We start from the raw sequence: 22,508 nt of genomic DNA on the forward strand, positions 1-22,508 counted from the left end.
AGAATACAGACTATAAAAGGACATCAGTGGTAATAAGGGTAGGAAATCCATGGAGTTGTCCCATTTGAAATCACCTAGTAGTGTACGTCAAAGTCCTGCTGCGCCGCCTCTTCATTGTTGTAAGGTGTGTGGAAAGTATTTAATCTCCATGGTTTCTTTAGTTAGTCACATGAAAATGCATACAATGGATGAAGACCTTTTTTGTGGCGTGTGTGGAGAAAGCTTTGATTCCACAGAGAGAATGTAAGTTCATCTCCAAACTCATAGTGAAAGTGACTCATAGGACTTCACTATGAGTACTAAGTTAATAATGCATATGGGGGGCCTCCCGGGTGGCGCAGTGGTCTAGGGCACTGCATCGCAGTGCTAGCTGCGCCACCAGAGTCTCTGGGTTCGCGCCCAGGCTCTGTCGCAGCCGGCCGCGACCGGGAGGTCCGTGGGGCGACGCACAATTGGCATAGCGTCGTCCGGGTTAGGGAGGGTTTGGCCGGTAGGGATATCCTTGTCTCATCGCGCTCCAGCGACTCCTGTGGCGGGCCGGGCGCAGTGCGCGCTAACCAAGGGGGCCAGGTACACGGTGTTTCCTCCGACACATTGGTGCGGCTGGCTTCCGGGTTGGAGGTGCGCTGTGTTAAGAAGCAGTGCGGCTTGGTTGGGTTGTGCTTCGGAGGACGCATGGCTTTCGACCTTCGTCTCTCCCGAGCCCGTACGGGAGTTGTAGCGATGAGACAAGATAGTAATTACTAGCGATTGGATACCACGAAAATTGGGGAGAAAATGGGATAAAATGTAAAAATTAAAAATAAAAATAAAAATAATAATGCATATGGGGATGTGGGGAGAGGGGGAGAGGGGAGAAATTATTAAAATGGCCACATTTTGGGAAATGTTTCAGCAACAGCTTTAATATGATCAAACACATTAGGAGCCACTCAGGGGAGAAAACCTATCAATGTCCTCATTGTGGCAAAGGTTTCAGCAATAGCTCTAATCTGAAAGTTCACATCAGGAGCCACAAAGGGAAGAAAACGTGTCAATGTCCTCATTGTGGCAAAGGTTTCAGCGACAGCTCTAATCTGAAAGTTTACATCAGGAGCCACACAAGGGAGAAATCGTATCACTTTTACTTTTGTGGCAAAGGATTCATTCAGAAAGCAAACATGTTGCATATAAGGATTCACACATGCGAGAAACCTCATACTACATATTAGTAGTTTTTGTGTGGAAATGTTTCCGCTTTGGCACAGATATGAAAGTGCACATGACGAGACACACAGGAGAGAAATTGACACCGGAGAAATCCCTTAATTGCAGTTTGTGTTTCGCCGCTCACATTTCTCTGACAATTTACATGAGGATTCATACAGGGGAGAGATCATACAATCAGTAGCCAATTTATTAGGTACACCTCCCCGTTCACAAAAATGGTTCGCTCCTACAGACATTGAGTCATGTGGCCATGGCATGCTATATAAGGCCGACAGGTATTGAGACATTCAGTTGCTGTTTGATTGAACGTTAAAATGGGAAAAACTAGTGACCTAAGCGACTTCGAGTGTGGTATGATTGTTGGTGCCAGGCGCGCCGGTTCCTGTATCACTGCATGACAGTGTCTAAGGTTTACCGAGAATGGTGCCACAAACAAAGAACATCAGTCAGCGGCAATCCTGTGGGCGAAAACAGCTCGTTGATGAGGGAGGTCGAAGGAGAATGGCAGGAATCAGGCAAGCTAAGAGACGGGCCACAAATAGGCAAATAACGGTGCAGTACAACAACGATGTGTAGAACGGAATTTGAGAAAGCACAACTTGTCTGTCCTTGTCACGGATGTGCTATTGCAACAGATGACCACACCCGAGTTCCACTCCTATTAACTAAAAACAAGAAGAAGCGGCTGCAGTGGGCACACGATCACCAACAGCAGAACACAATTATTGAGGAGTGGAAAAACATTGCCTGGTCTGACGAATCCCGGTTCCTGTTGCGTCATGCTGATGGCGGAATCAGGATTAGGCGCAGGCAACATGACTTCATGGCCCCATCCTATCTGGTGTCGACGGTACAGGCTGGTGGTGGTGGTGTAATGGTGTGGGGAATGTTTTGAACGCCACAGTGTACCTGAACATTATTGCTGACGTGATGCATTCCTTCATGGCTACAGGGGGTTCCGACCCGGTAATAGATGGATGTACCTAATAAACTGGCAACTGAGTGTATACGTGTCCTGTATGTAGAAAAGGCTTTATTTCCTCAAGTGCATTAGGTGCACATAAAAAAAACATATTACCACATCACCATGGTCATCCAATGAAACAAGAAATAGCAGAGACAAAAACAGAACTTTACAACAGGTGTATTGTATTTAAAAGGAGCGCAAATCAGAGGGAATAGCCTAAGTGCCTTGTGTGGGGAGAGGGGGTCATGTCTGCTCCTGCTCCTCCCCTCTGGCGTACGACGTCGCCGGAATACTATCCACCGGCTTGATTCAATCTGTATCACGGAATTTAATTTTCAATTGCACTATACCACGGATCTTCTGCGATACTGATTTGAATCGAGCCCTAACAGAGAGCAGTAAGTGAGTTTCTGAGCAACAGTAGTCACTGCTAATTTGTTCAACGGGACATTTGAACTGATGTGTTGTATCTGTGCACAGAGCTTGCGTTTGATTTGATGTAGAATTGAATGATATTTCACATGTTTTGATATCCCATTTTTTGTACTATTTTGTTCCATTGTATTGAAAGCAACTTATTTTGAAAGCGTCACTCCATGGATGTTAATAAATAAAGATTTTATAAAGATTAAATAAAGTTAAAGATTTTATGAACCATACTGCAACTCTCAATGGTTTCATGACCTGAGGAAACCTCAAAGGTGTTATGACCGCCTATGTATACCCATTAAAGTGTTTTTCAGTGGGGTAGTCTTATATACAGTGTAGTACAGCAGAGACAAATGCAGATGATTTGACACATGGTAAGTGTTTATTAGGTGGGTTTTTCTCCATTACAAACAGCGCAATAAGGGGGAAAGCAATATCAAAACTGACCATTATACAAAAGACAGGATTGACGTAAAGCAACCAAAGTCAAAGGGATATGGAGACAAGTGGACCTGCAAATACAGTGGTATAACCATCGCATATATATTTACATATTAATTTGTAATTGCATGGGAAAAGAAACAAAATGTAGAATGCTACAAAAGTATTTACAAGTTAATAAATAAAGCAAGCACGCACAAAAAATCTAAAGTACAAAGGACATTGAGTCTTTTATAATACAAAAAATACAAAAAGAACATAGAAAAAACATTGAAACAGGTAATCGTTAGAGAGTTCTGAGTCTTTGACAGTGATGGAGAGCGATGGCACAAAGGTTTTAAGGATGATCATTGTGAGAGGTTGAGGCATGGGGACATGTTCCTGATCAGGCAGTGTTTCTGAGAGGGACTAACTTAGTTTGATCGGTGCAGTCTTCGGTGCAGCCTTACTTTTACCAAAAACAACACAGAAGAGAGTCTCTTTCACACACAGACTAACATTTGTGAAACCTGACATGTTGACATCTTTATGACAGACCCCCCCCCCCCCCACCCTGATATATAGATATTCTGGGTACCTGGGGAGGGCACACAAAGACATTCGCAAAAAAAGAGAAACAATAAGCACACATTCCGGGATGAACTCTCACTTACACCCACACATTAACTGGGAACTTACACAAAAGTTTGAGATGTGCACAAAGGATCCATCCCTCATTCATTGACGCATTACAGAAGTTGTCTTTAACCACAGATCTAGGTTTAGCGTTCCCAACCTCAAGCCTAACCTTGGTCATAGGACGTAGGAATATAAACTGACCTTGAATCAGGGCTTAGGGGCAACTTCCATCAACACCACCGATATGAAGTCCAGCGAATGACATAAGGGCAGTAGACTCCCGGACCCCAATATTCACAAACATACAGCAACCATCACTGTCACCAAACAGCACAGTTGAATGCATTCATAACGCAGTACTTATATAATGTGACTAGGGAGAGGCTATACGGACACACCTGGTGCTCAAATGGATGACATTGTCATGCCCTGATCTATTTCACCTATCCTTGTGCTTTTCTCCACCCCCCCTCCAGGTGTCGCCCATCTTCCCCGTTATCCCCTGGGTACTTATACCTGTGTTTTCTGTCTGTCTGTGCCAGTTCGTTTTGTTCGTTCAAACCTACCAGCGGTTTCCCTTGCTCCTGTTTTCGTTATAGTCCCTGTTTTCTAGTTAAACAGTTTTTACCTTTTCTGCCTGCCTGCCTGCCCCGAGCCTGCCTGCCGTCCTGTACCTTTGCCTCTACTCTGGATTACCGACCTCTGTCTCACCTGACCATGAGCCCACCTGCTGTTCCGGTGCCTTACACTCTCGCTGGATTATTGACCTCTGCCTGCCTTGACCTGTCGTTTGCCTGTCTCTGTCTCCATCTGGGTCCTACCTTAAAACGTGATAGACATATGTCGCGCAGCTGAGAGTCGAGTGTGGATTTGGTTCAGTGAGTCGTCCTGATAGGCCCTTCCCAGCTAGTTTATGCTGGCTAGCTGGCAACAGCAGCAGCGTGGCTGTAAAAGAAAGGGATGGGCGAGGGAGAAATAACTTGTAGTATTGGTCATCGGGATTTGGTCACCATCTCCAATTTGTTCCATCCCACTTGATTTTATTTTGAGTAGGATAGCAGCCTACATGAAAAACATGTTGGTAGTGATCTAGATGGATGTCACCGTTATGCAGTCTACACTGCTCAATGGGGAGAGTTTGCACTGCAAGCCAACGCATCACAGGGCACCGTGTCCTTCTCTCCCGCTTGCCGCAGTAAGGATAGGGAAGTAGATAGTGTAGACAATAGTGATTTTCACCGAAAATGTACTACCTCTAACGTTACATTTTGTAAAATTATTAATTAGACAAAAACGAAAGGATTCTTAACACTCCCAAGTCCCAACTTCGGCCGACAAGTTTCAAGTTCTCGCTGAAGTTTTTAGCCACGAGCATTAAACTAGCTTGCTGGGAACGGCTCATCGGGAAGACTGTCTGAAATGACTGAACCGAATCCGTTCTTCACCACTCGACTCTCACTGTACAACAAACGTCATCAATTTGGGCACCAGGAGTGTCCATATAGCACTCCCCTATGACCACCCATCCTTATGATAATTGACATATGAAAAACTATCATTATAGCACCTGAAAACATTTCCATGGCTTTACTATTAGGCACATCAAGGATGTGTTGTGAAATGTAAATTCAATGTTTCAAACTGTCATACCATTTTTACACTACTGTACTGAGCTGAGCCAAGCTGTACTGCGCTGGCCTAGTTATGCATCAACCATAGTTGCTGGAACTGTGCTGGAAAGGACCATATTAAAATAAAATATCAGAGCCAGCCAGCACACTATGGTTCAGGTTTGCACAATATGTAGAAAGGCTATAGAAGTAAAGTATAGCCAGCCTACATATAGCCTGCCCTCTGATAAAGACCCAATCCTGTGTCCATTTTAGAATGTTTATTGCCATGCACAGGACACAGTGTGACACGGTCAGTCAAAAAGTCAATCATTTCAGAAAACCCTTTGAGCATGAACACAGGCTTTAACACTGTAATCCACAATACCACTGACATGGCTGCTGATAGTTAGGGACGTTAGGTTTGATCCTAAGTGCTGCAATACTGTAAGAAATGGATAGACATGGGGTACTACAAACCAAGGACTCATCATATCAGATGATCTTCTATCAGAGTCATAGACAAAGAATCACACATCTGTGGTGCAAGGAATCTCTCAACAGCAAGCAAACTCACTCCCCCACTGCAATCTCCATGCTCCCAAAAACGGTCTATGATCATATGTCATAGTCCACTCTTATCTGTTCTTTGGCACACGCGGAGTGGACCAGTATGTTTTAATTTGAGTTCTTTCTTTTCCTCTCTTTCCTTTATCTCCTGAATTAACTGGTACACAAGGAAAAAAGGCCTTAACGAAAGAGAGAAATAAAGGACAAGAAGGACAGACCTTTCATTCTTCTTTTTTTCTTTACACTACATGGAACAAACAGACTAGACGTTTAAAGACCACGGTTCATTTCACAATACAACATTCATGTTTCCATCTCTGTCCATCTCTCTCTCGCTCTTTCTCTGAGTGCTTGAGTACTTTACGCACGCACGCACACACACACACCAGCTGAGGGAGGGTTCTGTAGAAATGATAGGGAGTATAACTCCTTTAAGAGGGAAGGCATTTTCAGACGCACCTGGATGAAATACAGTTACCATTTTCCCTCAGTTTTCCCTCTTGAGTGCTCACTCTTGATTAGGACGTCCACAGGGCTGAAGCTAACAGGAAGTGATTTGTGCAAGTTCATTGGCCTATAGGTCTTTCCATCCCACTCAGCTGTATTAGTCCTCTGAGGCTTTGACGCTCAGACGCCGAACACAAGACCGAGCTGGAGGCTGGCCCCTCTACCATGGCACAGCAAGGGTGGTACTAAAAGATGGAACCCAGAGAGCCCAGCAGGAAGCGGGAGGTGGGCGAGGACATGGTCTAGCCCCTCAGAAGATGCCCTTGCCGATTTTCAGGCCTTTCTGCTTCATGCGCGGCAGTGTGGAGCTGGCCACGTGCTTGGTCCGGCCCACCTTGGGGAAGCCACGTTTCTTCAGGACAAAGTCGTAGTTGGCCGAGGAGTTCATGGCATAGAAAACGTTGGCATTGTCTGGAATCTTCAGCTCTGTGGAGGGAAGGGGGTGCAAAAGAAACACAGGTATGGTTAAAAGACACATTGAACCAACAGGCAAGATGGAATGTTAAAATCTGGTTGAGAAGATGGACGGAGAGATTGTTAGACACGGCTTACAGTGTGCAGATATTTCAAAATAGTACAGTAGGACCAGAGATAGGAACAAATTGGAAATGGGTTAGGAACACTGAAATGTTTGTAACTTTGGAATGTAGTTCCAAAGGCATCAACTCTGAGGTTTGTATCTTTCAGGTTCCGCCCGAAGTCTTGAGTTGAGCATGACAGACAGCTGACTGACCTTTCTCCTCAGAGATCTTCTGCAGCAGTTCGTAGTCCTCCGCTCTCTCCCGGTCCAGGTTGTGTTTCACCATGGCTTTCCTGATCACCGCCGGCGTCTTGTCCTGACTGGTCACCTGGAGATCACATAATGACCACATTAAGACATTGGTATTGGCTCAACCAGACCCCACAACCACCAAACACATTGGCAGGGAATTTCTCTTTCTAATCTACCATAATCATCACCAACGCAGCAGCTCACCAAGATGCTCTTGTACATGTTGCCGTTGTCCACGTCCAGACTGACCCGGATGATGCAGCAATCGTCCACCTGCTGGTTGTAGAGGGGCAGTGACAGCGATGAGTAGTTGGACACACCCGACACGGAGCGCTTGTGCGAGCGGGAGCCGGCCCCTACCACGGGCGTGGAGGACATGGAGGAGGAGGAGGCGCTGCTGGAGCCCGAGCCAGATCCCACACCAGAGGCGTCCAAGGAGGACAGAGAAGTGGACTCCCAGAACTGGAGAGAGACCAAGAGAGAAGGGGGACAGCACGGGTTAGACCACAGTGCCACTTAAGACTATTGAAATGCAATCAAAGAAAGCAATGCATCTTAAACAGGTACATTTACCATGTTTGGAAACTGTTGAATGAATTCCAGTGTATTTTGACAAACATTTGGGAACACTGGAATTGAGACTGCTGTTGTTTTACATTATGAGTAATGGGATAGTGTTTGCATGACTTGAACATGTCACTAGCATGACATGCATGTAGAAAACACAATGAAAAGTGTAGGAGGGATGAATGTGCGACCAGGTGAAACCCACAATGCTACTTCTATTGAGTTGTTATGAGCAGTATGGATACAAGGTGAACTCTTCATCCCCAATTAAAGACACAACAAATGAAACCAGTCAAAACAAACAGGTCAAAGTGCGGTCATGATCAAAGTGAGCAGACGCATAAATCAATTCGACACCTGCACACATTCGAAAACGACTCAACATGCACACGCCATTCTCGCCCCCCCCCAAAAATGGCTACAGGGATGATGTGATGGTGACGTCACACAGATAGATAGAAACAGTGCAAACAGCACACTCCTTTGATGGTAGTGTGAAATGGCTGTGCCACGAGCTAGTGTAGGTGAAACAGAAATATGGTACAGGAAGTAGTAAATAGTACCGTGGGTGCCAGGTCAGGCAAGGGGCCGCACTTCCCTAACGTGGAATTGGAATGTTTTACGGAAGGCGTGGAGGTCTACAGAAAAGGAATTAAGAGCTACAGTCACCAGTGGGCTTCACATGGGCTGTTTCTTGTGGGCTGGAAGAGTTATAATATGCTATGACAGTAGTACCGCTATAGTGATCATACTGGTATCATGGTCTTTAAAGGTAGACTCAATGATATGACATCATCATCTTACACAGTGGAGCAACTTCCTGCTTACGGACATCAACAATGACAGAATTCTATAGCACACTGTCCTCTGACATGTCTTCATTGTAAATAGGAGTGTGTTCTTAACTTACCTTCCGGTATAAATGAAGGTTAAATTGGTGAATAAAACATCTCTCTCACCTTTCGCTCGTGGGCGTCAGGCGAGTCGGAGATGAGGCTGATATTTATCTCCTCGACGTCGGAGCTGCTGGAGCCGGCTGAGGTGACGCTCAGGGAGTCTGCTCCGTCACCCCCTCCACCTCCACTTGAGCCCCCCAGGCCGGGGGCGTAGCGCAGCTGGTCAAAGGACTTGGAGTGAGAGCTGCCCGCACTGCAGTAGCCCGGCTCCAAGCTGGCCGGCTGGCGACTGAAAGAGGGAGTGAAGGAATGGGAGGGAGAGGGAGGAGGGAGAGATGGGAAAGAAAATGCAGAATGAGAGGAAGAGTAAGAGAAAGAAGAATGAGTAAATGAAATGAAACATTGACACAAATAGACTGCAAATCATTAGGGGGGAATTCCGACCCAAGTTAAGCACGCGTAATTGGAATGTAATTCCCTTTTTATGCACTTTTCTCGATACACGTATTCTGACCTTGAACTTAAGCATGAGAACAACATGCTATTCACCTGCCATTGGGTTGAGGTGGAGATGGAATAAATAAACACACACACAAACACTCACTCCATCATTTGCTCACTTACACATAATATGCGCACACATTTAAACTGACTCTACACATGCACACACCCACTCCCATACAAGCTGCTTCTACTCGGCTCATCTTATATCCTGTTGCCTTGTCCCCTTACCGCTATACTCAACCACCTTCATCACTCAAGTATCCCTGCACATTGTAAATATGGTATTGGAACTGACTTAAAAAATATATTTCCTGTATCTAGAATGCTTACTTACTTATGTTAGATTCTGGGTGAAACTTGGAACATTGTAATAGTCAGAAGCATAGCATATAAAGGAGTGAAAGAGACTGGTTTTTATATCCGAAGTTAATGGTTATCTGTAGGAGACAGATGGCTTTGGAACGTGTTGGGTGGACGGGAGAAAGTCACAGGATTGCTATAGGGGAAGCGGATGGACATATGTGGATTAGGCGAAGGAGGGGTTGAGGTCAGGTCAGATCCCCTGAAGGTAGAAATGATGGTTTATTACCCTATTTCCCTCTTCCTGTCGAACCATAAGATGTAAGGATTGGAGAGAAGGAGGAGGGCCTAAAGTGGAGCATATATACTTGTGGTGGTGGAAACATGTTTTTGTCTGAATGCAGCTGTATCGACCCTTTGGGAATAATTAAACTTGGTTAAGCTTCTCTATTGTCCGTGAGTTATTTACTCTTAAAAATAGAACCTAACACTTACTTACTTTCATATTTCTTATTTTTATTTATTGTGTTTTTTTTTTCTAGCTATACATTGTTATTGATTATGCATTGATGGGTTTCAAGTTTGCAAGAAAGGCATTTCAGTGTACTTGTGCATGTGACATTAAAACTTGGAAACTTGAAGGTGTGGCAGAGGTATGTCTACAGATACACCATATTCTGACCTTGACTAATTCCCTAATAATTCCACCATCTTTACGCGTGATGGAACCATGAATAAGGTCGAGAGAACATACTGGTTCCAAGTGGGAAAAGCATCTACTTAATTTTTTTAATAGAAATAACACAATTGTCCATGCACTGTAATTTATAACTTACAAGAGCTATTGATCAGAGGTAAGTAAATGAGTAAACCGTTTGGATAAGGGGATTGTAAATATAAATGACACTTGTTTTAGATCTATATTGTCTTATTATGATCGCTGGAGACAAATGTGAAAGCAGTCATTTGGCAACAAACTGAAGCATATCAACAGATCAACTTTCCCACAGTAAAGTGGGCACTCTCGAATGTCTTAATTATAGGCTACCCCGACATTCTCTGTTCCCTATTTCTATCATGTTAAATATTAGCCACTGTAAGTATTGAACGTCACCAGGCCTAATAACCACACATATTCAACTGTAAATGTACTGTTAGTTCCCTTCATTTGGTATAGCCTACATTATCATTTAATTACATTGTTTCCTTTACCTTCATTTGGCCTTCTCTGTAAACACCATCACGGCCGTGTGGTTGTTGCTGAGGATCATTAGTAACAGTTGATAATAATTTTAAAAATACATGTAGGCTAATTAAATCAATATGGAGCTCAGACCGAGCCGTAACAGTTTGAACCCGACGCATTGCGCAATACTTGGCTGTGTCATCACACAGTTCCATGGTTAGTGCAGACAATAGACGGGGGTATAGCCTACTATTGTACACTATTCTCCCTATTATAATTCTTTGTACACTAATCTTCCAACATTACAATGGGTTGAAGAAATGAATGTGGCAATTTTCAGAATTAATCTTTCTTTTGCGCGTAAAGGCTCTCCAAATCTGTTTTCTATGATTCATAAATACTTTACTAAACCTAAATAATCTACAAGATCAGAGTCTTTTTAAATCTACCAATTGGTGCTGAAACAGAGTCGAATTTGCATATATTTAGATTGCTTTCTTTCATTGATCCCTAATATTCAGAACCTGTTCTCTCGATATATTCTAGTGATTCTGTTGACAAAATTCAAACTAAAAAGGTACACTGTATTTAAAGGGATGGCTTAAGATACTGAAAACCCTATTGTATGAAAACTCCACGAGAAAATCTTTTGGCCAACAAGTGTGAGGGTTTTCAGTTGTTTAATAACATGTATTCAGAGAACGCAAGGTAGCACCTGCAGAGCACGTAACGCAAATTAATAAGGTAAGTCTAAAAGGTGTACATTTCCCAAGACTGAATCGGACCCATATTGCACCCATTGAACGGAAATACTTTCTGCAATAATTTTGGGAGGATTTATTTCTTGACTCACTCGCTCCAGCGTTTGATGATTCCTGTGTTCTTCTTTTTCAGAGTATTTGAGGCTGACTCCGACAGCGGCTCGATCTCACACGACTGACTGTAGCTGTGGAAAGCACACGGTGAAGAGTATGTGTGTGTTCCTGTCTTTTCAAGTGTCTAGTCCTCCCCTTCCCTCTCTTCCACTGTCCGTCTCATAATCCTCTCCTCTCTCCCACCCTTCCATTCTAATACATACTGTTTGTCACACCCACCATAATCTATTTCTGGTGTTTTTAACAGAATATATTAGAGAATATTTCTAACAGAATACTCTCTGTTCCTTCTCTTACCTCTCGGCCTCAGTGAGTTTGTCCACACCGGAGAACCAATGTCGGAAACGCTTGTTGCGGGTGAAGTTATAATTGTTGCAGGCCAGCTGCAGAAGCTTGATCTGGGCGATCACCTCAAACTCCTACAAGACCAGAGGAAATATAAGGGTAAGTATGCAGTGTTCATCTTCATCATCATCGCACATGAAATACATGTTGCATTTCTTACCTTCCTCCTCTTCTCAAAATGTATCAGCCCTCCCTGTAAGCAAGAAAATATGTTCTTTAGAACAGAAATTGTTGAAGAAGGTGTGTGTTCGTGCGTGCATGCGTGCGTGCGACTCTCACGTCCAGGTAGTCCTTCATGGCAGTATCCATCATGACTAGGTCTGTCAGGAAAGTACCCAGGTAGGGAATGGTCCCCTGCATCACACTCTGAAATATACACACACAGGCAGACAGAGACTGGGGTTAGTGTGTGTGTGTGTGTGTGTGTGTGTGTGTGTGTGTGTGTGTGTGTGTGTGTGTGTGTGTGTGTGTGTGTGTGTGTGTGTGTGTGTGTGTGTGTGTGTGTGTGTGTGTGTGTGTGTGTGTATGACTTTGCTAGTGATGAAATAATGCATTACAGACTTTTTCCCCACTGAGGACACATGTAGATGAAAAAAATAATATATATTTCTTCATCTCCCTCTGCGTACAATGATTAGGTTAAAAACCTCTTAACGCTAGGGGTCAGATTATTATATATTTTTTTAAATAACGTTCCCAAGGTAAACGGACTATTTCTCAGGTGCAGATCGTAGAATATGCATATAATTTACAGATTAGGATAGAAAACACTCCAAAGTTTCCAAAACTGTCAAAATATTGTCTGTGAGTATAACAAAACTGATTCTGCAGGCGAAAACCTGAGGAAATCTAACCCGGAAGTGATTATTTTTATTTTATTTTATCTGTGTTTCCTGGCCCGTCTTTCTTCCACTTAAAGGGGTATCAACCAGATTCCTTTTCCAATGGCTTCCTCAGGCTGTGACCAGGCTTTAGACATAGTTTCAGGCTTTTATTTTGAAAAATTAGCGAGATTTTTCAAAAGTAGTCAGGTGTCCTCTGATTAGTTCCTGCGCGCGAGAGGGGTAGCTCTCCATTTTCCTTTTCCTCTCTTATTGAATAGGTGTCACGTTCTGACCATAGTTCTTTTGTGTTTTCTTTGTTTTAGTGTTGGTCAGGACGTGAGCTGAGTGGGCATTCTATGTTATGTGTCTAGTTTTCCCGTTTCTGTGGTTGGCCTGATATGGATCTCAATCAGAGGCAGGTGTTAGTCATTGTCTCTGATTGGGAACCATATTTAGGTAGCCTGTTTTGTGTTGGGTTTTGTGGGTGGTTGTCTTCATGTCTTCGTGTGTCTGCACCAGACTGAACTGTTTCGGTTTTTCACATTTGTTGTTTTGTATTTTGTAGTGTTCACGTTTATCGTCTTTATTAAACATGTTGAACACTAACCACGCTGTGCTTTGGTCCTCTCCTTCGTCCACAGAAGAAAGCCGTTACAATAGGTTACGGTCTGGTTGAAATATTATCGATTATGTTTGTTAAAAACAACCTGAGGATTGATTTCAAAAAACATTTGACATGTTTCTACGACCATTACGGATACTTTTGGGAATTTTCGTCGAACGGAACGAGGCGTTGGTTTTCTGAACATAACGCGCAACCCAAATGGCGTTTTTTTTGTTATAAAAGTGATATTTATCGAACAAAAATAACATTTGTTGTGTAACTGGGAGTCTCGTGAGTGCAAACATCCAAAGATTATCAAAGGTAAGCGATTAATTTGATTGCTTTTCTGACTTTCGTGACCATGCTAATTTGGGGCTAGCTGTTGTAGCATTGATTGATACACTCACAAAAGCTTTGATTGCTTTCGCTGCAAAGCATATTTTCAAAATCTGACACGATAGGTGGATTAACAACAAGCTAAACTGTGTTTTGGTATATTTCACTTGTGATTGCATGATTATAAATATTTTTAGTAATATTTTGCGCCCTGCAATTCAGCGGTTGTTTAGGAAAATGATCCCGTAAAAAGGGATCCGTAGCGCAGAGAAGTTAATGAACTATCTCCAGTTGGCTATTGTTCCCAGTTTAATAATTGCACAACTGATCATATGACTACACTGTAATTACAGTCAAATTAAACTGTAAAGTTGCATATCACTACTACAGTCGTGGTCAAAAGTTTTGAGAATGACACAAATATGAATTTTCACAAAATCTGCTGCCTCAGTTTGTATGATGGCAATTTGCATATACTCCAGAATGTTATGAAGAGTGATCAGATGAATTGCAATTCATTGCAAAGTCCCTCTTGCCATGCAAAAGGACCAGCTGACATCATGTCAGTGATTCTCTCGTTAACACAGGTGTGAGTGTTGACGAGGACAAGGCTGGCGATCACGCTGTCATGCTGATTGAGTTTGAATAACAGACTGGAAGCTTCAAAAGGAGGGTGGTGCTTGGAATCATTGTTCTTCCTCTGTCAATCATGGTTACCTGCAAGGAAACACGTGTCGTCATCATTGCTTTGCACAAAAAGGGCTTCACAGGCAAGGATATTGCTGCCAGTAAGATTGCACCTAAATCAACAATTTATCGGATCCTCAAGAACTTCAAGGAGAGCGGTTCAATTGTTGTGAAGAAGGCTTCAGGGAGCCCAAGAAAGTCCAGCAAGCGCCAGGACCGTCTCCTAAAGTTGATTGGGCTGCGGGATCGGGGCACCACCAGTACAGCGCTTGCTCAGGAATGGCAGTAGGCAGGTGTGAGTGCATCTGCACGCACAGTGAGGCGAAGACATTTGGAGGATGGCCTGGTGTCAAGAAGGGCAGCAAAGAAGCCACTTCTCTCCAGGAAAAACATCAGGGACAGACTGATATTCTGTAAAAGGTACAGGGAATGGACTGCTGAGGACTGGGGTAAAGTCATTTTCTCCGATGAATCCCCTTTCCGATTGTTTGGGGCATCCGGAAAAAAGCTTGTCCGGAGAAGACAAGGTGAGCGCTACCATCAGTCTTGTGTCATGCCAACAGTAAAGCATCCTGAGACCATTCATGTGTGGGGTTGCTTCTCAGCCAAGAGAGTGGGCTCACTCACAATTTTGTCTAAGAACACAGCCATGAATAAAGAATGGTACCAACACATCCTCAGAGAGCAACTTCTCCCAACCATCCAGGAACAGTTTGGTGAGGAACAATGCCTTTTCCAGCATGATGGAGCACCTTGCCATAAGGCAAAAGTGATAGCTAAGTGGCTCGGGGAACAAAACATCGAACTCCCCAGACCTTAATCCCATTGAGAACTTTTGGTCAATCCTCAAGAGGCAGGTGGACAAACAAAAACCCACAAATTCTGACAAACTCCAAGCATTGATTATGTAAGAATGGGCTGCCATCAGTCAGGATGGTGCCCAGAAGTTAATTGACAACATGCCAGGGGGGATTGCAGAGGTCTTGAAAAAGAAGGGTCAACACTGCAAATATTGACTCTTTGCATCAACTTCAAGTAATTGTCAATAAAAGCCTTTGACACTTATGAAATGCTTGTAATTATACTTCAGTATTCCATAGTAACATCTGACAAAAATATCTAAAGACACTGAAGCAGCAAACTTTGTGGAAATTAATATTTGTGTCATTCTCAAAACTTTTGGCCACGACTGTAGATTGAGCTGTGAGCCTTTTGCGAGTAAGAGTGATTCCATAAATTACCACTAGAGAGTCGTGTCTCCCTTCTATCCACCACAGAGAGAGAGCAAATAACTATGAACCCCTTCATTTTGAAAAGAAAAATACTGCTCCTCTAAGCTATCTACATTAGATGCATCCATGACAGTCATTTGCTACAAAGTGGGCCAATTTCAAAGACAGTGATTTTAAAGTGGAGAAGACAAGTGAGAGTGAAAGGGCAAGAGGAGAGCGTTTTGTTTGTGTATATGTGTTTGTCTATGAATGACTATGCACACCTGTGTGTTTGTGTGATAGTACGCTGTGTGTGTGTGTGTGTGTGTGTGTGTGTGTGTGTGTGTGTGTGTGTGTGTGTGTGTGTGTGTGTGTGTGTGTGTGTGTGTGTGTGTGTGTGTGTGTGTGTGTGTGTGTGTGTGTGTGTGTGTGTGTGCGTGTTAAAGTGAATGCATCAGCAGAGTTCAGTGAGGACAGAGAGAGGGGCTGCTTGTTTTCTGTTCGATGGCTCTTACCCGCTGGAGCGCTAATTGACAAAACCCAATTACTCACGCCAGTCTTATCTATAGGGCCAAGATGGGAGTGCTTTCATTACATCTGGCACCTCCTTCTCTCTTTCCCTATCTGTCTCTTGAAACAGACAGTTGAAGTCGGAAGTTGACATACACCTTAGCCAAATACATTTAAACTCAGCTTTTCACAATTCCTGACATTTAATCCTAGTAAAAATTCCCTGTCTTAGGTCAGTTAGGATCACCAGTTCATTTTAAGAATGTGAAATGTCAGAATAATAGTAGAAAGAATGATTTATTTCAGCTTTTATTTCTTTCATCACATTCCCAGTGGGTCAGAAGTTTACATACACTCATTTGGTAGCATTGCCTTTAAATTGTTTAACTTGGGTCAAACGTTTCTGGTAGCCTTCCACAAGCTTGAATTTTGGCCCATTCCTCCTGACAGAGCTGGTGTATCCGAGTCAGGTTTCTAGGCCTCCTTGCTCGCACAAGTTTTTCAGTTCTGCCCACAAATTTTCTATAGGATTGAGGTCAGGGCTTTGTAATGGCCACTCCAATACCTTGACTTTGTTGTCCTAAAGCCATTTTGCCACAACTTTGGAATTATGCTTGGGGTCATTGTCCATTTGGAAGTCCCATTTGCAACCAAGCTTTAACATCCTGACTGATGTCTTGAGATGTTGCTCAATATATCCACATCATTTTATTTCCTCATGCAGGAGTCCCTCCTGCAGCAAAGCACCCCCACAACATGATTCTGCCACCCCCGTGCTTCACGGTTGGGATGGTGTTCTTCGGCTTGCAAGCCTCCCCCTTTTTCCTCCAAACATAACGATGGTCATTATGGCCAAAAAGTTATATTTTTGTAAATTTCTCCAAAAAGTACAATCTTTGTCCCCATGTGCAGTTGCAAACCATAGTCTGGCTTTTTTATGGCGGTTTTGGAGCAGTGGCTTCTTCCTTGCTGAGCGGCCTTTCATGTTATGTCGATATAGGACTCGTTTTACTGTGGATATAGATACTTTTGTACACGTTTCCTCCAGCATCTTCACGAGGTCCTTTACTGTTGTTCTGGGATTGATTTGCACCAAAGTATGTTCATCTCCAGGAAACAGAACGCGTCTCCTTCCTGAGCGGTATGACGGCTGCGTGGTCCCATGGTGTTTATACTTGCGTACTATTGTTTGTTACCGATGAACGTGGTACCTTCAGGCGTTTGGAAATTTCTCCCAAGGACGAACCAGACTTGTGGAGGTCTACAATCTTTTTTCTGAGGTCTTGGCTGATTTCTTTTGATTTCCCCATGATGTCACGCAATGAGGCACTGATTTTGAAGGTAAGCCTTGAAATACATACACCTCCAATTTTTTATTTTACCTTTATTTAACTAGGCAAGTCAGTTAAGAACAAATTCTTATTTTCAATGACGGCCTAGGAACAGTGGGTTAACTGCCTGTTCAGGGGCAGAACGACAGACTTGTATCGTGTCAGCTCGGGGATTCGAACTTGCAACCTTTCGGTTACTAGTCCAACGCTCTAACCACTAGGCTACCGTGCTGCCGCAATTGACTCAAATGATGTCAATTAGCCTATCAGAAGCTTCTAAAGCCATGACATAATTTTCTGGAATTTTCCAAGCTGTTGAAAGGCACAGTCAACTTAGTGTATGTAAACTTCTGACCTACCGGAATTGTGATACAGTGAGTTATAAGTGAAATATTCTGTCTGTAAATAATTGTTGGAAAAATGACTTGTGTCATGCAAAGTAAATGTCCCAACCGACTTGCCAAAACTATAGTTTGTTAACAAGAAATTTGTGGAGTGGTTGAAAAACGAGTTTGAATGACTCCAACCTAAGTGTATGTAAACTTCCGACTTCAACTGTATATCTCTCTCTCTCTCTCTCTCCCTTCTCTCTTTCCCTGTATTTCTCTCTTTCCATCTCTGTCTTCTCTTTCTTTTCCCTCTATATCCCTCTCTCTCTCTTCATCTCTCTGACTGTCACGCTTTCACTTTCATTTTTTGAGCTCCCCTTTACTCTCTTCTCCTGCCCTCTTCTCTCTTTAAATCTGTCTGCCAGGTCATTTAATTTCTCTCTTCGCTCCCTCCCTGCTTTTCATGTCATCCTCCATTTCTCTAAAGCCACTTTTTCTATCTTCCTCATCAATCTTTTTAGTCCTTTATCTCGCTCTCTCTCTCTGTCCAGTCCATCTCCCCCTCCTTTGTTGCATTCCCTCTATCTTAATGTCCTTACCAGGTCTCGGGGTTGCTGCTGTCTCTTCTGGGCTCGTTTGGGGTTTATTTCCAGGGTGGCAAATTTCGACGTGCCCTCCTAGACAGAGAGAAGAACCGACAACAAAAACACAGTGAGATCAAATGCCTAAGCCCCTATTTCAGCGATCAAATAACACCGGGCTGTTTTTGTTTGGTTAAACATGGTTAATTAAATGGGAGAATACACACTTTTTCCTGGAATGCGTCCTGTCCTTTAACAAGCTATGAAATGGTAAACATACAGACTCCCACATTCTACTTCAGAGGAACAGGCAGAGTAGGGATATCCCCAACTGGCACAGCCTACCACCATGCTATGATGTCACTGAGGGGTTCCCCACCCCCCAATAACACACCTACCCATCCTTAATACACGCATAACGGCTACATCTAGATGCCCTGACATCTGTGTGTGTGTGTGCTTTGGAATTTGGGGAATGTTAGGGTTTGAGATCTATGTGTACGTAAGCGGGCTTAGTTACTATCCCTCCAAACAAACACACCCCCTCGTCCAAGTAAAGACCAACCACCCATGACCTGCCCTTTATATCGTTCTGTTCTATTCTGTTCTGTAACATAACAGTTGATAATGGATTAGCTAAATGAATCATGTTCCCAAGTGCACAAAGCGCTATACATTGTTAGGTAAGAACTCTTCTCATAGGGACGATGACCAGACTTTTCACCAAGATATTGCATTAAGATAGGAAACTCCTGACGACAGAATTCCATACTTTGTTTTTTAATTTGATGGTGGAGAAATTGTATTGCTGTCCATTCAACTACCTGAATAAAGTCTTGTTTTTATGCGTCACAAATTAATTTCAGAATGCCCTTTTTGGGCACCAAACGCTTCACACGTCACACGGCCTATTAGTTACCCTATTCTGCTACTTACTGCAGGGTAGTGTGTCAGCCACACCCTGTCATCTGATCGTGAGTGATGACACCATCAGTGTGTGTGTAGGAGTAGTCCTAGAGGGGTGTGACCCCACACAAAGGAAATCATATCACTCAACTGTCTAAAAGTTGACTCCATCATAGCCTACTGTGATCAGAGCAGTGTGTGTGTGTGTGTGTGTGTGTGTGTGTGTGTGTGTGTGTGTGTGTGTGTGTGTGTGTGTGTGTGTGTGTGTGTGTGTGTGTGTGTGTGTGTGTGTGTGTGTGTGTAACATATTTATTAATGCTTTTTTGATTCTGCCCCCCAAATACATAATGCATGCCCGCACACACATACAAGTGCGCCAGGGTTTCTGTTAGGAAAATGTGGCACCGGACAACGTGACCGGGAAGATTTTAATTTACCGGCCATTTGAAAAAAAGAAAATGACCCATATGCATTGGGTGCATAACCCACGGTGCTCAGAATGACAGAGATCACATTTAGATTATGGTAATGCATCTTAACAGGATGTTAAGGTAATGCATCTCAACAACTCATGCAATGAAGCAGCCAATAAAAGGTCATTTTCAAACCTTTGCCATAAGGCGATTCGCGGGAAAACACCAATCTAAACAGCGCACCTGGGAAAACACCATTCTAAACAGAACACCTGGGAAAATACCATTCTAAACAGAACACCTGGGAAAACACCATTCTAAACAGCGCACCTGGGAACACCATTCTAAACAGCGCACCTGGGAAAACACCATTCTAAACAGAGCACCTGGGGAAAACACCATTCTAAACAGAGTACCTGGGGAAAACACCATTCTAAACAGAGCACCTGGGAAAACACCATTCTAAACAGCGCACCTCGGAAAACACCATTCTAAACAGCGCACCTGGGAAAACACCATTCTAAACAGCGCACCTGGGAAAACACCATTCTAAACAGCGCACCTGGGAAAACACCATTCTAAACAACGCACCTGGGAAAATACCATTCTAAACAGAACACCTGGGAAAATACCATTCTAAACAGAACACTTGGGAAAATACCATTCTAAACAGAACACCTGGGAAAACACCATTCTAAACAGCGCATCTGGGAAAACACCATTCTAAACAGAACACCTGGGAAAACACCATTCTAAACAGTGCATATGGGAAAACACCATTCTAAACAGCTCACCTGGGAAAACACCATTATAAACAGCGCACCTGGTAAAACACCATTCTAAACAGCGCACCTGGGAAAACACCATTCTGAACAGAACACCTGGGAAAACACCATTCTAAACAGCGCGGTTCCATAAGTGAAAGAGATAAAAAAAATCTCTGTTATAAACTTAGAAAGAGGTAATATGACTGGGATTGTTCCTTTGGCTTCTGGACAACAAAATAAATATGAAAACCAATAGAACAGGAGAGAAATATCATAGCGGTGTGTCCAATAAGGAAGTAAATGGAAATAAATTAGCCAAAATTATATAATTACTCCTGACTATACATAGAATCGTGTCTATAAATAAAATCATTCAAAATACTTCACCAGAAAGCATTACTTAGCCACAGAAGAATAGAGGATCAATCGCTTCTTTTAAAAAATTTGCTGTGGATTGTTTCAAATCACAAGCTCGTAGGCCTATGTCTATTTGGGAAGCCCACAATTTGGGCAGCCCACGTGACAATAGGCCTAGCTGATTATTGACTTTCGGCTATCAGTGAAAAGCATCTTTAAAATATGTGTGAAGATAATGTGTCTTGAGAGACAAGAAGAGGGGGAGGGGTGTGTGGCGATATAGGCGAGTCGTTCTCCAGAAGGGCTCAGCTGTCTCCCTCCAATTCTTGCGCATTCATTGTTTCATTTTGTGAATTGTTTGCCCTTTGATTTTAAAAAATCTATCCCCCATTACACATGTCAACAGTAGTAAATGTACCGTTTATCCTGATCATTTGGTTACATTCATTTATGTTAATGCATGTATTAATTACAGTCATTTGCCATTCTCATTCTTGAAGTGGAAACGTTTTTTGGAGAGTTCACAAGCTGCTACACTTGTGAGAAGTTTTGGTTGATTTCATAACAATAATTTACGAGATTTGTAATTTGTTCATTTGCCTTTTGTTTGGAGCGCCCCACGTGGGCAATGAGCATGTGTCTGGTTTCTCTGTTATGATAATGTTGAGGAAGTGCGCGCCTGAGCACGTATAGAAACAGTTTTCAACAGGCGATTGCATTTGAAATCGTTGGGCAATGAATGGGCTTATAAAAGCACGTTTTACTCCAGCATCAACCACCTGAGGACCTGCAGGAGAAATCCGGCTCAAAATAGGCTCTGTATGCTCAATATAGTCTCTGTAGACCACCAAGTGCTAACAGTCAGTATCTGGATAACATGTGTGAAATGCTTGATAATGTATGTGATATCAATAGAGGTATATATATAGACGCATTTAAATATTGACTGGCTTTCATCATGTTGCCCACTCAAGAGAAAGCTTCAAACTGTACCTAGTCCCTGCAACCTGGTTCAGGTTATCAATCAACCTACCAGGGTAGTTATAAATAGCACAGGAATGAAATCATCGACATGTATTGATCACATCTTTACTAATGCTGCAGAAATTTGTTTGAAAGCAGTATCCAAATCCATCGGATGTAGTAGCCACATCTAGGAAAACCAAAGTTCCAAAGGCTGGGCCTAATACAGTGTATAAGAGGTCATACAATACGTTTTGTAGCGATTCCTATGTTGTTGATGTAAATAATATTTGTTGGTACATGGTGTGTAATGAGGAGCAACCAGACGCTTCACTTTACACATTTATGAAATTGCTTATTCCAGTTACTAATAAGCATGCACCCATAAAAAAAATGACTGTAAACTGGATTGATGAGTAATTGAGCAATTGTATGGTTGAGAGGGATGAGGGAAAATAAATGGCAAATAGGTCTGGCTGTACAACAGATTTGAAAACGTACTGAAAATGAAAAAATTATATCACTGAAAAAAAGAAGAAGAAACTAAACTATGAAACAAAGATAAAGGACATAAAGAATGATAGTAAAAAGCTTTGGAGCACCTTAAATGAAATTTGTGGCAAAAAGGCAAACTCCGCTCCATCATTCATTGAATCAGATGGCTCATTCCTCACAAAACCCACTGATATTGCCAACTATTTAAATTATTGTTTAATTGGCAAGATTAGCAAACTTAGGCATGACATGCCAGCAACAAATGCTGACACTACACATCCAAGTATATCTGACCAAATTATGAAAGACAAGAACTGTAAGAGGTTAAAAAATGATAGTTGTCTGTCAACAATGACAGGCACCGGGGTCTGACAACTTGGATGGAAACTTACTGAGGA

The 22,508-nt window shown here is 42.8% G+C and overlaps 1 protein-coding gene across 6 annotated transcripts in view; it reads right to left on the reverse strand.

Annotated features, from left to right (window-relative positions):
* Positions 1–2,965: 2,965 nt before the first annotated feature.
* The window catches only part of LOC139551710 (ral guanine nucleotide dissociation stimulator-like), a 111,221-nt gene continuing 91,678 nt past the window's right edge, over positions 2,966–22,508 (reverse strand). For 4 of the 6 annotated variants that reach the window (XM_071362986.1, XM_071362984.1, XM_071362981.1 and 1 more), the window contains 10 exons: positions 18,228–18,305; positions 12,076–12,162; positions 11,957–11,989; positions 11,749–11,870; positions 11,430–11,522; positions 8,650–8,875; positions 8,254–8,328; positions 7,328–7,585; positions 7,085–7,199; positions 2,966–6,777 (listed from right to left, as the gene is read on the reverse strand). In XM_071362986.1, coding sequence (XP_071219087.1) covers positions 6,602–6,777; positions 7,085–7,199; positions 7,328–7,585; positions 8,254–8,328; positions 8,650–8,875; positions 11,430–11,522; positions 11,749–11,870; positions 11,957–11,989; positions 12,076–12,162; positions 18,228–18,305 — 1,263 coding nt within the window. In that variant the 3' untranslated portion in view covers positions 2,966–6,601. The remainder of the gene's footprint in view (positions 6,778–7,084; positions 7,200–7,327; positions 7,586–8,253; positions 8,329–8,649; positions 8,876–11,429; positions 11,523–11,748; positions 11,871–11,956; positions 11,990–12,075; positions 12,163–18,227; positions 18,306–22,508) is intronic. The other 2 variants (XM_071362985.1, XM_071362983.1) reach the window with 2 other exon arrangements.

This window comes from Salvelinus alpinus, chromosome 24, assembly GCF_045679555.1.
Source record: "Salvelinus alpinus chromosome 24, SLU_Salpinus.1, whole genome shotgun sequence".
Lineage (NCBI taxonomy): Eukaryota > Metazoa > Chordata > Actinopteri > Salmoniformes > Salmonidae > Salvelinus > Salvelinus alpinus.